A 16790-nucleotide genomic window follows, 5' to 3' on the forward strand; every position below is an offset into this window, starting at 1 on the left:
CCTTGAACCCAAGGCTCCTGAGTTAGAGGACCCGATGATGCACCTGCTGCCCATACTAACTTCTCTTGGGGATGGCCCACATTGGCACACGGCTCCGTGACCGGCAGCTGCAGCGATGGGGCCTCATAGTAATCCCTGGGGAGCAGCACCAGGTAGTCCTAGGAGATAAAGACCAAAACAATGAATACTCGTTAGGAGGGCAGCCCCAGGTTAGTGTTAATGATAAAATAGCTGCACATACTAGCTAAACGAATAATAACCAGGTGAAGCACTCTAGTTAAATTCTCCACATCAACTGCTTTTTCTTTCTGCCCCCTGACTCATCAGAACACACCAAGCAACCTATGGTGGCTCAGATGGTAAAGAATCTGCCTGCAATGTGGGAGACCCAGGTTCAATCCCTGGGTCGAGAAGATCCCTTGGAGAAAGGAATAGCTAACCACTTCAGTATTCATGTCTGGAGAATTCCATGGACAGAGGAGCCTGGCGGGCTACAGTCCATGGGGTCACAAAGAGCCAGACAAAACTGAGTGACTAACACTTTCACTTCTTAAGCATCAGAGATAAGCGTTTCAAGCAAACATTTTTATTTTCAAAGTTCAGGGAAGCTTTACCGGTTCTTTTGGGTTGTTAATAAACTCAGAACCAAAGATAATAATAAACTGTCCATTGAAAAGATGTTCTTTTGACATGCTGGTTGCCTTCATCCCTATAGGATCCAGAGTTGTAGATAATGTATTCTGGCGTTTTACTCCTCCAGCAGAGCAACGCTCTCCTGGCTTCATGTAAAAAGTGATGTTTTATGATCCTGGTGAATCATAGCCTGAACCTGGCCCACTGCCTGTGGGACCAGAGAGGAAGAACATGTTCCACTGAGGGTGCCAAGTGGGCCCACAGCACGGATTCAGAGAAGCAGCTCTTCAGAAAAGGGCAGGGGCTGGACTTCTGCCATCCTAGCATCCCTGCCTATCTGCCCAGGAAAGGAGGGGGAATGTTTGTCACAGTGGTGAGAGACTTGAATTCTGGCCACAAAGCTTTTCTCTCTTCACAGCCCTCAATTTGTCTATAACAGAGAAGAGGAGAATGTGTGGGAGAGAAAAAGTAGGGGCTCAGTGGTCTTAATACCTGAGTGAGTTTTAATGTAATTTTTTGAAAGTTTTGATTGAAGTATAGTTGATTTACAATGTTGTGTTAATTTCTGGAATGTAGCAAAGTGATTCAGTTATATACATGTATTTTCTATTACGATTTATTATAGGATATAGTTCCCTATGCTATACAATAGGACCTTATTATCTATTTTATACACTGTAGCTTGTATCTGCTAATCTTAAACTCCTAATTTATCCCCCCGCCTCCTCCCTTTCCCTTCCGGTGACCATAAGTTTGTTTTCAAAGTCTGTGAGTCTGTCTTTGTTTTGTAAATAAGTTTATATGTATCATATTTTAAATTTCACATATAGGTGATACCATATGGTACTTGTCTTTCTCTTTCTGACTTACTTCACATAGTATGATAAATTCTAGGTCCATCCACGTTGCTGCAAACGGCATTATTTCATTCTTTTCATGGCTGAGTAGATTCCCATTGTGGTGAAGGAAATGGCAAGCCACCCCAGTATTCTTGCCTAGAGAATCCCGTGGACAGGGGAGACTGGTGGGCTGCTGTCCATAGGGTTACACAGAGTTGGAAACGACTGAAGCAACTTTGCATGCATGCATGCATTGGAGAAGGAAATGGTAACCCACTCCAGTATTCTTGCCTGGAGAATCCTAGGGATAGGGGAGCCTGGTGGGCTGCCCTCTATGGGGTTGCACAGAGTCGGACACAACTGAAGTGACTTAGCAGCAGCAACAATATCCCATTGTGTATATATACACCACATCTTCTTTATCTATGTATTGCTCGATGGACATTTAGGTTCCTTCCATGTGCTGGCTATGGTAAATAATGCTATTATAAAGATTTGGGTGCATGTATCTTTTCTTTTTTAATTAAAAAAAAATTTAAATTTATTTATTTTTGATTGGAGGCTAATTACTTCACAGTATTGTATTGGTTTTGCCATATATCAACATGAATCCGCCACAGGTATACACACGTTCCCCATCCTGAACCCCCCTCCCACCTCCCTCCCCATACCATCCCTCTGGGTCATCCCAGTGCACCAGCCCCAAGCATCCTGTATCCTGCATCGAACCTGGACTGGCGATTCATTTCTTATACGATGTTATACATGTTTCAATGCCATTCTCCCAAATCATCCCACCCTCTCCCTCTCCCACAGAGTCCAAAAGACTGTTCTATACATCTGTGTCTCTTTTGCTGTCTCGCATACAGGGTTATCATTACCGTCTTTCTAAATTCCATATGTATAAGTTAGTATACTGTATTGGTGTTTTTCTTTCTGGCTTACTAGATGAATGGATAAGAAAGCTGTGGTACATATACACAATGGAGTATTACTCAGCCATTAAAAAGAATACATTTGAATCCGTTCTAATGAGGTGGATGAAACTGGAGCCTATTATACAGAGTGAAGTAAGCATGTATCTTTTCAAATTAGAATTTTCTCTGGATACACGCCCAGGAGAGAAACTGTTGGATCCTATGGCTTCCCTGATGTCTCAGCTGGTAAAGAATCTGCCCACAATGCAGGAGACCTGGGTTCAGTCCCTGGGTTGGGAAGATCCCCGGGAGAAGGGAAAGGCTACCCACTCCAGTGTTCTGGCCTGGAGAATTCCATAGACTGTATATATAGTCCAAGGGGTTGCAAGGAGTCGAACATGACTGAGTGATTTTCACTTTCACAGCAACTCTATTTTTAGCTTTTTAAGGACTCTCCATACTGTTTTACATAGTGGTTGCACCAATTTACATTCCCACCAACAGTGTATGAGGGTTCCCTTTCCTCCACACTCTCTCCATCAATTATTATTTGTAAAATTTTTAATGATGGCCATACTGACCTGTGTGAGGTGATATCTCATTATAGCTGTGATTTGCATTTCTCCAATACTAATTTTTAAATGGTTATCGCTCTATTAATAAGCTTCCTTTGGTAGGGACTGTATTTCCCCATTACTTTATGGTCCCATAGATTCTAAAACAGTGAAGTTTGATAATGCATGCTCAATAAAATATTTCTAGAGAAAATGAGATCATAATATGGAAGCATACACATGAATTTTTGAGTCAGACATGACTTAGCAACTGAACAACAATAACATATGAATTATGACACAAATGCAGTGGCTAAACGTCATGAAGAATTTTCCATGCCTATGTAGTAATTTTTAGCATGAACTTCTTCTTTCCATTAGTCCAACTTTGTCTCCATTACTGGCCTCAATGGAATATTCCTCCTCATTTCTACATCTGTGAAACATCCTTAAACTTTAGTAAAGCAACAGCGCTTTCTACTAAGAAGCACAAGAAAGGCAGGGACAGCTTAAACCTTCACATTCTGTTGATAAGATCCTAGATTTGGAAAGGACCATATGGATAAGCATGGTCCCTACTGTATGGGGCAGGTGTGGGGTTAAAGAACTCGCCTGAGATCTGTTCATTTAGCCAATCAAGGGTTGAGCCAGATGGAAAAGCTTTATGTTTTCCACTCTGAGCACATGAAACCAAGAACTACCAAAGACTGTTTTGAAAAGACCTTGCTATAAGCAAAAGCAGATACCAAAGCAGAGATCTGAGAAGGCAGGCTTCATCCCTGGCCTCTCTGAGAAGGCAGGCTTCATCGCTGGCCTCTCTGGCAGTTCTATTAAAGTGCAAGGATGCGGCCCTTGCCCTGGTAAAGAGTTTTTTGTCCAAGGCAATCTGGTGATGCTATTACCGCAATCGAGGCAGAAGGACACAGGAAGCCTGTCACAGAGAGGCACTGGCTCTTTGTCTCTCCCTTCTCTTTTCACCACCAAGAACTGCACTGATTTTAGCATCTTCTCTTCCTCTAGCTCCTTGTGATTCATTCTGCATGATTCCCAGAGAGGTTATCTTTTTTATCACCCTTCTCATTCATGATGAAAAATCCCAAAGAAATTTTTGAAAGGCTGGGACATAGGCTCATCAAGGTTTTCCATTTATATTGATAATGTTAAAATTTCATGAATTTTTTTTTTTTTTTTTTTTGCCTGTAAGAGACTGGCTGGAAGCCTAAAAAATCTGTCTTGTTTCCCATATTATTATGCCTGGGCTTCCCTGGTGTCTCAGTGGTAAAGAACCACCTGCCAATGCAGGAGACGTAGGCTCGACCCCTGGGTTGGGAAAATCCACTGGAGAAGGGACTGGCCACCCACTCCAGTACTCTTGCCTGCCAAATCCCATGGACAGAGGAGCCTGGTGGGCTACAGTCCACGGAATCACAAAAGAGTCAGATAGGACTTAGCGGCCGAACAACATATGTTGTTACACCATGTAAGGACAAATATCACCACCGGTTCCTATATCTAAAAGGGAATCAGCTATGACTCTTCTGTCTTCTGCTCACTATGGTCACTATGGATGGACCATCTCTAAGAGCAGAAGAATCACCACTCAGAACCCCCTCTTACCAGCAGGACTCCCTCCACTTTAATGCAAGCAATCCATGTCCCTGGTACAATTGAAAACGGGTCTGCAAAACCATTTCCAGGTACGGTGACAAAGGCTGGCTCCTTACTCGGCTGGAATATGATCTCTTTGCTTTGAGCAGCACCTATCAGAAATGAAAAGAATTGCTTAGGGCATCTTTTGAGCAGTCAGTGTTCTGATTTTAGATATTCAACTTAAAACATTCAGTTTACATCTGAGAAACTTTCAGATGCTTCACTGATCATCCGAACTGATCAGATTTACTGATCTTATCTTCAACAACAGCATGAATGCATACGTCTATTTATAAAACAGACTAGCAACGTATTGATAAGATATTAACAGTGGCTATCTATGCTGTGATTGTGAGTCATTTTAAAATTTATTAAATATATGAAGATATGCAAACTGCTTGGAAAAGTTTGTTGCACATAGTAAGTATTCAATATATTACATAGATATTAAACTATTTTTTCCTTTTCTTTATATGTAATTGAATTTTTAAAATTTCTATTGATGTGTGCTCAACTGCTCAGTCGTGTCAGACTTTCTGCAATCGAATGGACTGTAGCCCACCAGGCTCTTCTGTCCATGGGACTCTCCAGGCCAGAATAATGGAGTGGGTTGCCATGCCCTCCTCTAGGGGATGTTCCTGACCCAAGAATCAAACCTGTGTCTCCTAAGTCTCCTGCACTGGCAGGTGGGTTCTTTACCACTAGCGCCACCTGGGAAGCAGGTCACTAAGGAATATACAACTGGGCTCCTGACTCAGACGTGGGGGCTTAGGAAAGGTGTCCCAAAGCACAAGAAAACAAGACACAGCGGATTCTAACTGTTTGAGTCAACGGAGGACAAACTGCTGATGATGCTGTCACTGGGAAGGCAGTGGGTCCATAAGAGTTTGGGGTCTGAAGACTGGGACTTGTCCACAGAGATTAGCTGTGTGCTTAGAAAATTTACTACACCTCTCAGCTGTTTCCTCCTCAGCCCTCTTCAGTTCTCAAAATTCTCATCATGTGAGGAAATGGATGCTGGAGTATTCTTGAAATAATAAAGCAAGCTTGCCAATTCGTCCTATTAGTTACTCTGAATCAACCTCTGGGCTTCCCTGGTGGCTCAGTGGTGAACAACTGCCTGCCAGTGGAGGAAGCACGGGTTCCATCCCTGGGTCGGGAAGATCCCCTGGAGAAGGAAATGGCAACCCACCCCAGTATTCTTGCCTGGAGAATTTCAGGGACAGGGGAGACTGATGCGCTAGGGTCTATGGGGTCGCAAAGAGTCGGACATGACTTAGCAACTAAACAGCAACAAATCCACCTCCAGCCTTACAAGCTTGGCTGACACAACATAGGAACATCACTTCTTACCCCAAGTCCCAATCTGTCGTGGATACTCAATGAAGACGCTTAAATTTCCATCCTAAATTAGATTTCCACTGGTGCCATTTTGTGTCCCTGTAGAATTCATACTAGTATATTCCTGGAATCTGTTTCCAGGACCAAGAGAAGCCCTCACCCCCCCTGCAGAACACATGTTCAGGCCTCATCTCTGACTGTGGTGAGACCTGCCCTCTGACTGGGTCCCTCCTCTGTCCTCAGGAATCTCTCACCCCTAAATGAGATTGGCATGCTCCTTTCCGCAGCCCTCTTGGGCTTCAGGCTTTGCCACATTCATCCTTTTTAAAGCATTTTATTTATTTATTTATATTTTGGCCATGCCATACCATGTGTGGGATCTTAGTTCCCTGACCAGGGATTGAACCCCTGTCCTCTACAGTGGAAGTGCAGTTTTAACCACTGGACCTCCAGGGAAGTCCCTACCACATTCGTCTTAAAAACTCCTATCCTCACCCCTTTCTCCTTGAATTACTTGGTTTGCCTGAAACACTGGGAGAATTTAGGGCAGGAGGCCAAGGCCTCTCAAGTAATTCTGCAAAGTGACACCCAATTTACCTGAACGAGCTATAAATTAGCTTCACCCTGTGGTGATGTGATAACCCATGGGGTTCAGCCAGGGTACACAGACTGTTATACTGATTTTTTAAATGACAGTTACTAACAAATTTAACAGCACAACTTACACATGCGTTTAGAGACAGAAAAGGTACAAAGGACAGAGCATAAGTGTCCCAATCATTGCAGTCTTCACGTTTTCTGAAGAGATCAACTTTGTGAAAATTGGAGAAAATGTTTCACTAATAAATCACTTCATCCAAAAGCGGCTTGAAAATTCACTCACCTGCCTTAGCCCAGGATGGATAAATAGTTATACGACCAGATACTGCTTCAGTTCCAGGGTTCATATATCTTAGAACAACATGAAACAAGGAGAGACTTGACTTCCCCACATTTAACATGATTCTTACTTCATTCTGAAAAATACCAAAAACCCATAAAGTATAGAAGAGACAACTGGTTAAAAGAAATGTTAGCCAGAGAGTGACTTTATTCAAAAGTTTCACTACTGGGCTTCACTATACACACCCACACACCCACACACACACACTCAAACACATACACACACACTCAAATAACACCACATGCACACCCACTCAACAAGCACCAAGTGACTAACTCTGTGAAAGATGAAAACAGGCAAGTCAGCCAATCAATTAAAATCACTTACAATTAACGTCACAGTGAAAACACACTCCCCTCAGCAACCAAGCTCCTCTTTTGACCTTTTGGCAATCAGGCATACAGAGCAGAAGGTTAGATGAATTAGTTTAGGAAAAGCCACAGTGACGGGGCAACCACCACTGGCTGGGAGAAATAAAAAGACAGAGGAGAAGGAAAAGAAAGCATGTTAGAGAACACCACCAGCCCCATCAGGAGAGACAGCTCCAGGGTCTACTTCACATACATCACACTTGAAACAGTCACAGAAACCAGTGGAGGCTAAAGAGAGGCTGTGAAAAAGTGAGTGTTAGTTGTTCAGTCGTGTCTGGCTCTTTGTGAGCCTATGGACTGTAGCCCACCAGGCTCCTCTGTCCATGGGATGTTCCAGGCATGAATACTGAACTGGGTAGCCACCCCCATCTCCAGGGGATCTTCCAGACTCAGGGATCAAACCCGGATCCCCTGAACTGCAGACAGATTCTGTACCATCTGAGCCAGCAAGGAAGCCCAAGGAGAGGATGAGATCTGGAGCTAACTAAAATACACCTGCTAAATAATATGGCATTTATCTCAATCCCTATCGGAGAAAAACACGGGCTCTCTGCTGGGGACAGGGAGTTCTGCTGGTCCCCAGGTCCCTGGTCCTCATACAATGCTGTGTAAGTGTTGCTGTGTCCATGACCTTGAAGGAGAGTCTAGACTTCAATTCTGAACCACAGACCACATGTCCAGATCTAGCTGCATCCCAAGGAAAGTTCATGAAACATGGAAATTTCCAAATCAGTAGTTCTTTAGGCCTTTCCTTCAGCTCCTTTGGTTGAAATGAAGGGGATTTTTGTTGAGTGAGACATCGATGACAGTAAACACTGGTGCTAAGTAGAATCCCTTGCTCTGGGAGAAGGGGTGGCAGCCAGCCCACCCTGAGGATCTTCATGGCCCTCACAATTTGATGGAATTCATCTTTAAGGGTTGATTCTAGGGCTTCCCTGGTGGCTCAGACGGTAAAGAATCTGCCTGCAATGCCGGAGACCCAGGTTTGATCCCTGGGTCAGAAGATCCCCTGGAGAAGGCAATGGCTACCCACTCCTGTATTCTTGCCTGGAGAATCCCATGGACAGAGGAGCCTGGTGAGCTACAGTCTGTGAGGTCCCAAAGAGTCAGGCACGAGTGAGGGATTAACACTTTCATTTTCACATCTTTAAGGGTTAATTCCACACTGGAAAATAATAATGCAAGAATGTATTAAGGGCAAAGTAAAGTAAGTGGTGATTCCAGGCAACATCACCCAAGTTCTCTGACTAAAAAATACTAACAGAAAAATCCATCATTAGAAACTCATTCTTTTGGGTTAACCAGCTGTCCTTTCAAACTGCAAATACCTGGGAGGAGGTATATACCTTAACTGGGCTCTTAGTCACTCCACTCACATCCTATTATGACTTAGTGGAATTCACTGCCTTTTTCTGAACAATGGAGTAAGAGGAGGGAACCAAAGAATTGCTATATTTGGGGAAAACAGTAAACAGTGAAGTGTCTAAGATTGCTAGGTACTATTACAGAAAGGCAACCTAGATAGGGGACTTTGCCAGGCGAGTAGTAACATTAGAATCAATAAGGGCTCCTAGGGAACTCTGAGTCCATCCCTGTTTCTCTAAGAGCTGTCTGATTTTTTAAGTTATTTTATCTATCTGTCTATCTACCTATCTAGTTATGCCAGGTCTTAGTTGCAGCACACGGGAACTTGAGCTGTGGCTTGTGAACTCCTGGTTGCAACACATACTGACTTACAATTATCATCAACTTGCCTCTTGATTCTCAGTTTCTCCACTAAGCAACAGCTTAAAGAGAACAACCTCAAAGAGAAATTCTAAGAACAAAACTACTCAATCACTATACAGAAATGTTGTTACAAATGTATAAATTCCAAAGGCAAACAGGCAATGTGTAAATTCCTTAATTATTCCACTGCAAAGCCAAAAGAAATGCATACGGTAGAGAGGACTGAAGGAAAGAGAAACATGGAAAGAAAAATGGAATAGCACTGACTACAACTCCTCCTTTATCTTAGTTTATGTTCATATAGTAATTCAGAGTTTAAAAAAATTTTTTTAATATTAGTCAAAAATCAGCAAAACAGGTTTTATTAGCATTATTTGTCAACTCATTTTTATTCTCCACAAATGGCTTTAAAGAAAAAGGTCTCTCATGTTAAAATAGAGCCTAATCTCATTTGGGAAACTTCTTTTTAATTAAAAAAAAATTTTTTTTTGCCACACCTCAAAGCATGCAGGATCTTAGTTCCCCGACCAGGGCTTGAACCCGATCCCCCTGCAGCAGAAGTGCAGTGTCTTAGCCACTGGACAGTCAGGGAAGTCCCTGGGAAACTTCTTATCAGAAGAATGGAGCTGACAGTCAACATATTAGACACACAGTAGGACACAATTTATGTTTAGCATCACCTAAATTTATACAGTCAGAATAAAGAGGAGCAGGTTTGTGAAAATTTCTTTGCTTTAAGGGATTATCTCCTCAAACATTGCTTATTTTGTACATTGTTTATTTTATTTGACGATTTCATTTTTTTTTTAAGTGTTGAAGAAAACCTTTCTCACTTGTGGCTTTTCTCTTACCTTTGTATGTGCTGTAAGCTTTTTAGACAATAGTCTGTGTTACTTTTAAGAATTATTTTTATTATGCTGAAATGTAAAAGTTACACAATTTTTTAAAAAGTCTCCAGGGATAAACACCATCTTTAATCGTTTCATTTTCTGATTTGGCGACCAAATTAAAGTAACAGTAAGCTGTGAAGTCGATATATACGCTTAATAAAAAATCCGACCTTAGCCGGAGCCCCATCCATACTCCACAGAACAAGAATTCTGGAGTCAGTTTTGGGAAGAGTCCACCTCTTGGGGGACCCTCTGAGAGAGCTGTGGGCAAACGCCTGGGCAGCTCTGCCCTGAGGCGGGTCCCCTTGGCTGCTTACCTGCACCGGAGTCATCTGAGCGTATCCCCTCCAGCTGAACTCTGGAAATTCCAGGGGATCAAACCCAAACCGAAGTGCTCTTCCACTGGGTGTAGTGCCGTCTTCAATCTCGTACCTCATGTGATGCAAATCCGGAAAATAGTAGTTGTTTTCAGGCCTTTTATAAACAAAAAGTAAACGCACATATAGTGAAGTGAGGTTCATTGATAACCCAAATATCCTTTAATCCCAGTAGGTGGCTCTAAAAGAACTCCCCATAATTAACAGAACACATTAAATATGGACAAGGGAGGGAGGCCCCCTGCTTTTTCTCTAAACTATTGCTTTAACTCATGTAAACATTCACAAAAAATACATCCGACTCCTATTCATTCCAGTTAGAGAAAATAATTAAAAACAATCCAATGACGGCATCCTCTGAAATGTTCTAAATGGTTACCAACCATTTAGCAAAGTCAAACTGGATTGTTTGCCATAAATTCATTCATTTATATACTCACATTCACTGATTACATAAATATTAATGTCTCTGCAAGGAAATCCAACCAGTCTATCCTAAAGGAGATAAGTCCTGGGTATTCATTGGAAGGACTGATGTTGAAGCTGAAACTCCAATACTTTGGCCACCTGATGCAAAGAGCTGACTCATTTGAAAAGACCCTGATGCTGGGAAAGATTGAGGGCTGGAGGAGAAGGGGACGACAGAGGATGAGATGGTTGGATGGCATCACTGACTCGATGGACATGAGTTTGAGTGAACTCGGGAGTTGGTGATGGACAGGGAGGACTGGCATGCTGTGGTTCATGGGGTCACAAAGAGTTGGACACGACTGAGAAACTGAACTGAACTGAACTGAACTGAATGTCTTGCCAAGCACTGTTGCTAAGCAGCATAGATATAATAGTGAACACAACAGTGAAATTTTACCGTGAATACATACTACATTATGAGAAATATTTTCCTAAGCTGAGATTAGAAGTTAAATACATTTTCTCTACATACACATCTATGTTTTGATCATTAGAATGACTTTTCTATGCCTTGTCTTCTCTTATTTTACGCCTATAAATGGACTCAGGAGTCCAATATTGGTAACCACAGAGAAGGATCAAAATTACTCTAACTCGGGACTTCCCTGGTAGCCCAGTGGTTAAGACTCCACACTTCCATTGCAGGGGATATGGGTTCCACCCCTGACTGAGGAACTAAGATTCCACATGCCACGTGAGAAAAGTTAAAAAACAAAACCAAAATTTTCTAAACCTTCTGTGACATTCTATATTCAAACAACGTTAAGTCCTTCAGAATGGTAGGATTTTGACAATCCAGTCCCAAGCTAATAGGTGTGGATGGATTTAAAACCATAAAGACCAATTAGTCAAGGAAAATTAAAGGTCTGCTCCTATACTGCAAGTAGAATTAGGAGTGCTTACAATTTCATTGGAGCTAATTTATGAAGAGCCCTAAAAATGTTCATTCTCATTGACCTAGTAATTCTACCTTGGGGAATATTTTCTAAAGAATGACTTTATAGGGTCAAAAATTAACATAAAAGAATGTCTATAATAGTGAAAATCTTAGAAACAATACAAATGTACAATTATGAAATAAAGAAATTTTAAAATATTATGTAATCATTAATATTTTAACACTACTTAATTACAATGGAAAATGTTCATGATATCATGTGAAGATATTGATATAAATTACATGAAACAAATTCAATACTAATTTTTATTCATAGAAAAAGCCCAGAAAAATACAAAAAAAAATATTAAAAGGTGTTATCTCTGGGTGGTAGAATGAAGACTTCCCTTTGCCTTTCTACCTTCAGGTACTCCTTAAAATTTTACAATGAATACATATTACATTATCACAAAAACTTTAGAAAACAAAGTGAATGTGAATGCTTTCTAAACTTGTAGGGAAAACTAAAAATGCAGATTATAAACAAACATTTGGAGGAACTGAGGGCAAAAAGATGCAATATTTATCAACCTGGAAGAAAGGTGGTGTGGCATTTACATTTCTGGTTTGCTAACCTTTTGTTTCAGTATTATTCACTACTAAATCAAAGGACAATTTAAATCCCATAGGTATACATATGGAGCTTCCCAGGTGGCACTAGTGGTAAAGGACCCGCCTGCCAAGGCAGGAGACATAAGGGAGGTGGGTTCGATCCGTCCATCAAGAAGATTCCCTGTAGGAAGGCATGGCAACCCACTCCAGTATTCTTGCCTGGAGAATTCCATGGACAGAGGAGACCGGTGGGTTAGAGTCCACGGGGTTGGAAAAAGTCGGACACAAATGAAGCGACTTAACACAACACAACACATGTATATATGTATTGACTGTAATGTCAGTATTTTGGCCTCAGGAAAATTTGGGTAATTTATTCTGATGCATTACTTCAACTTCCAAGTTAGCCAATCACCTACATAGCGGGAAGGAGAAAACACTCATGCTGGTTAAATAGGGGGAAAGCTCACTTTATCAACAGGAGGGAGGAAAGAAGCAAAACATGGGTGGAAAATGTTTCTGAGCCAATTCACAAAGTTCCTCTCTTCCATCGTGAGCCTTGCTGGTCTACTGGAAGACGAAACTACAGATGTGCCCTTCTTCACACTCATTTTATTATGAACCCCTATGACCACCATTTATTTAGAAAGAGCAGGAGAAAGCACAGCTGAGCAGCTCTGAGCCTGAGAATGCAAATGCTGGGAACATCAAGGAAAAGGAGAGATGTTCCATTCTATCAATAAATAAGACGGTTCACTTGACTACATTGAAGATCTCAGATCTCTTTATTAACCTGGTGAAAAGGCAGAAACAGTGAAGGTGAGATTTAGAAGACACTGCATGTCACAAGAGTTTCAGCAAATGATTCAAAGTCAGCATATTAAAAATTAGACTTTTCCTCCCTCCACAGAGGGACACTTATGGATGGATCATGGTTTCAGATAAACACAGAAACTGCTAAACAATCAGGACAGAGGTAGCATGCACCATACCCGCCATAGTCCCTCTGGGACCTCAGTTTCCACTTGGCTCCCTTGCTCCTTTCATTCATTGTGATTTGCTTCCGCATGAGACAGAGGACTTCCTCCCATTCCTAAAGCTGTCTTTCCCCCCCAGCATGGGTCCTGAAAAAGCAGCAGAAGGTGCAAGTGCCAGGCTCCTCCAGGTTGGGAGTTCACATGGATGTTCACCCATGAGAACCCACCTGCTGCCTCCAGCTCAAGACTCACCCACCTGGCTTTCTGCCCCTCTGGGAACTTTCCAGTGAGGCTACTCTGTGATCTGCCAAGTGGCATCATTTTAGAGCTTTATACCTCCTGCGTTTTTAAAAAAAGAGATTATTTTCTGATGTAGACCTTTCTTAAAGTCTTTACAGAATTTGCTACAATATTGCTTCTGTTTTATGCTTTGGTTTTTTGGCTGTGAGGCATGTGGGATCTTAGCTCTCTGACCAGGGATCGAGCCCATACCCCCTGCTTTGGAAGGCGAAGTTGTAACCACTGGACCACCAGGGAAGTCTCTTAACTGGACTCACAGACGAGCGTCCAGGCTGCAAATAACAGCACAGCTTCATCTCCTGCTCTCTCACCGCAGGACCGCCTCTCTCCCCCCAGGACCGTCAGCACAGACAGGACGCTGAGAAAGGCTTCACAACATCGGAATCCAAAGGCATCTCCCTGAGGACTCACCGCTGGCAGGCCTTCCCCACGACGTGCTCTCGGCACTGGCAGACTCCGGAGGGCCCGCTGCATACAGGCGTGACAGCTCCACCGACATCACACCGACACCCTGAGAGTCGGGAAACGGCTAGGGTCACCCATCACAGCATCTCCAGGCTGGAGGCCTTCCCTCCCTCTATGAGGAGTGGAAACCAGGAAGCCCGGGTTGCCTTCTTTCCTCGGACGCATCTTACATCCAGGAGGTATTTGAAATTTGTAGGAAAATCCCAGAGTAAGATGGCAGGCCCTCCCTCCCCTCAAGAGTCCACCCAAAAAGCAGAGACGCACTGGTAGGTCACTTCCAACTCTGCTGTACCACGTAAAGTGACAGCAGCCCAGGAGCTGAACACGATTTCACAACACAGTATGTTATAAACAGTAGGTGCTAAGGAGAGGCTGCTTGAAAGATATCAGAGTGGCCTTGTGGGGTGACCACTCCTGCAATTGTATTATTTAACATGGTATTATTATTTTATGTGAACTTTTTTAATATTTCAAATTTATCTTTAAAATGACTAAGTCAAGATGTTATTTACATCTCTAAAATGACTAAGTCTTGATGTTATTTCCATCTCCCCCAGGGCTCCCCCGCACCCCAATTGTGATTTTTTTATAATTGACCCAACAGTGTGCTGCTAGAAGAAAAGGGGAAGCGGCTCTGGCTGAAATTTACTACTCGTCTTAAGGGAATTTTGGCCAATTTCCCTAGACAGAACTTTTCAGTCCCATTCTATCAGAAAGTCAGCAAGAAGACAGTGAACTCGGAAGCAAGGTTACTCTGACAGTCTTTGCCCATCAACATTTTTGCCTTACACAGGAACCCCTGGGAGAATTTACCTTGACACCCAAAGTAATTGCTCTTTTCCAAAGCAAAATATCCATCTTCGCATGTGTCACAGGAATCGCCACCAACATGGGATTTACAATGACAGTCACCATCTAACTGCAGAACAATGAGCAGATGACAAAATTTGGTGAGATTACAGAATTTGCTGGGCTTCCCTGGTGGCTCAGATGGTAAAGAATCCGCCCGCAATGCAGGAGACCCAGGTTCAATTCCTGGGTCAAGAAGATCCGGTGGAGAAGGGAATGGCAACCCACTCCAGTATTCTTGCCTGGGAAATCCCATGGACAAAGGAGCCTGGTGGGCTACAGTCCATGGGGTAGCAAAGAGCTGGACACAACTAAGAGACTTTCACTACTTTTTCACAGAATTTGCTAATCTTCAAGATTTCAAACTGGCTTGTTTTGTCCTATGAAGCAGAGTAGCCGAGATCTGAAAATTCCCATGAAGATGGCCACATGTATATAATTAAAGAGGTACTAACCCCCCGCTGCAGAAATCCTACAATTAACTATTACTATATTCTACCAGCATCCCAGGAAAAATTGGCCCACGTTACCTGCCCACACTCTCCAATTCCACTCATGGTTCCCGCCATGTGGCATCGGCATTCTGGGAAGAGAAGAGAGCATTCTTGGACCAAGGTTACAGAAAGGCCAGTTCCGCCTCTAGGTACAGGACACGCTAGTAATAATACAGGTGCAATGACTTTCCAGCATGCTCCAACAGAATTCCAGTTTGGATCCATCAGGCCTAAAACTGGATTGCTTCCTGAGCTCAGCAGAACCCAACAACTGGATCAATACCATCTACCTACAAGAAGTACTGGTTCATTTATGACATTCATAAATGACAAAAGCTGCACCATCATGGGATTTTTACTCGATTCTAAGGTCAAGGTTATTACTGATATGCTTACATGAAAATATATACTATTGAAAAATATTCACTCCACTGAGCTATCTTTAGCTTGGTGTTTTTCAGTTCTACCCTGGCTTCCAACTAAACATAAAATGAAAATAAAATGAAACTGGAAAGTGTGGATTATAAAAACAAGGCAGAAAAACCATTTTATCAAGCAGCTGCCATCACAAACAACATGATACATATGGAAACAGGATATAAATCCCTTGCTGAGATTTCGAAAATGCCAAAAGTCAGGGGGTGAAACATCAAAACATTTATACAGAATTTCAAACAAACTGAATGGATTAAATCAATAGCTCTTTTGTGAGCTGAGTCACTGAGATAGAGAAAATTAAGAGGAAGTTACAATATATTAAAAACACTGAACATAGGAAACCTTACCTGAACATCCATCAGGGTTTTCTTTGGCCAGATTCCAATATAATGGTTTGCAGAGGCTACACGAAGGACTTTCAACATGAAGCTTGCATTGGCAACGGCCCTTTAAAAGAAAATTAATCATCTGACATCTTAGAATGAAGAGGTTTCCAAACAAGCATTCTGAGAAAAGCTGGTCACAGAAATATATTTTGGTCATGAAAAGTAAATTAAGTATATTCAGGGGGAGTGAAAGTACTGAGTTGATTTTAACAATATGCTAATTGCTTTTGTTTTACTATTTACTTATTTGTTATATACAGAATCCATATATGTGCTTGAAACAAAACTGGAAAATTCAGAATAAAAAAAATTTTTTTAATTTAAATTTATTTATTTAAATTGGAGGCTAATTTCTTTACAATATTGTATTGGTTTTGCCATACATCAACATGAACCTGCCACGTGTGTACACAAGAAAAAATTTTAATGATTCTTATTTACAACATTGTCATTATCTGTGGATTTTGTTACAACGTGGATATAAATCTAAACAGAAAATATCTGAACATTTAACTTGGTGAGATTCAGTAGAAATTAGATTTATCTGCAAGCGTGTTTATAATATGCAAGAGTCACCTCCTCGCTTAAACATCATCAAGTCCCACAGTGAGGACAGAGAACTTTCTCCCACTTTCCCTCCAGAACCTGGGGTTCCAGCTTTGCAGGCTCTGAGGCTAA

The 16790-nt window shown here is 42.0% G+C and overlaps 1 protein-coding gene across 1 annotated transcript in view; it reads right to left on the bottom strand.

The window, feature by feature from the left end:
- The window catches only part of LAMA3 (laminin subunit alpha 3), a 255539-nt gene that overhangs the window by 134995 nt on the left and 103754 nt on the right, over positions 1-16790 (bottom strand). Inside the window, exons 16-23 of the mRNA XM_018039638.1 lie at positions 16074-16173; positions 15325-15377; positions 14759-14864; positions 13892-13991; positions 10184-10340; positions 6818-6950; positions 4561-4703; positions 61-158 (exon numbers count right to left, since the gene is read on the bottom strand). Coding sequence (XP_017895127.1) covers positions 61-158; positions 4561-4703; positions 6818-6950; positions 10184-10340; positions 13892-13991; positions 14759-14864; positions 15325-15377; positions 16074-16173 — 890 coding nt within the window. The remainder of the gene's footprint in view (positions 1-60; positions 159-4560; positions 4704-6817; positions 6951-10183; positions 10341-13891; positions 13992-14758; positions 14865-15324; positions 15378-16073; positions 16174-16790) is intronic.

The sequence above is a fragment of the Capra hircus genome, chromosome 24, assembly GCF_001704415.2.
Source record: "Capra hircus breed San Clemente chromosome 24, ASM170441v1, whole genome shotgun sequence".
NCBI lineage: Eukaryota > Metazoa > Chordata > Mammalia > Artiodactyla > Bovidae > Capra > Capra hircus.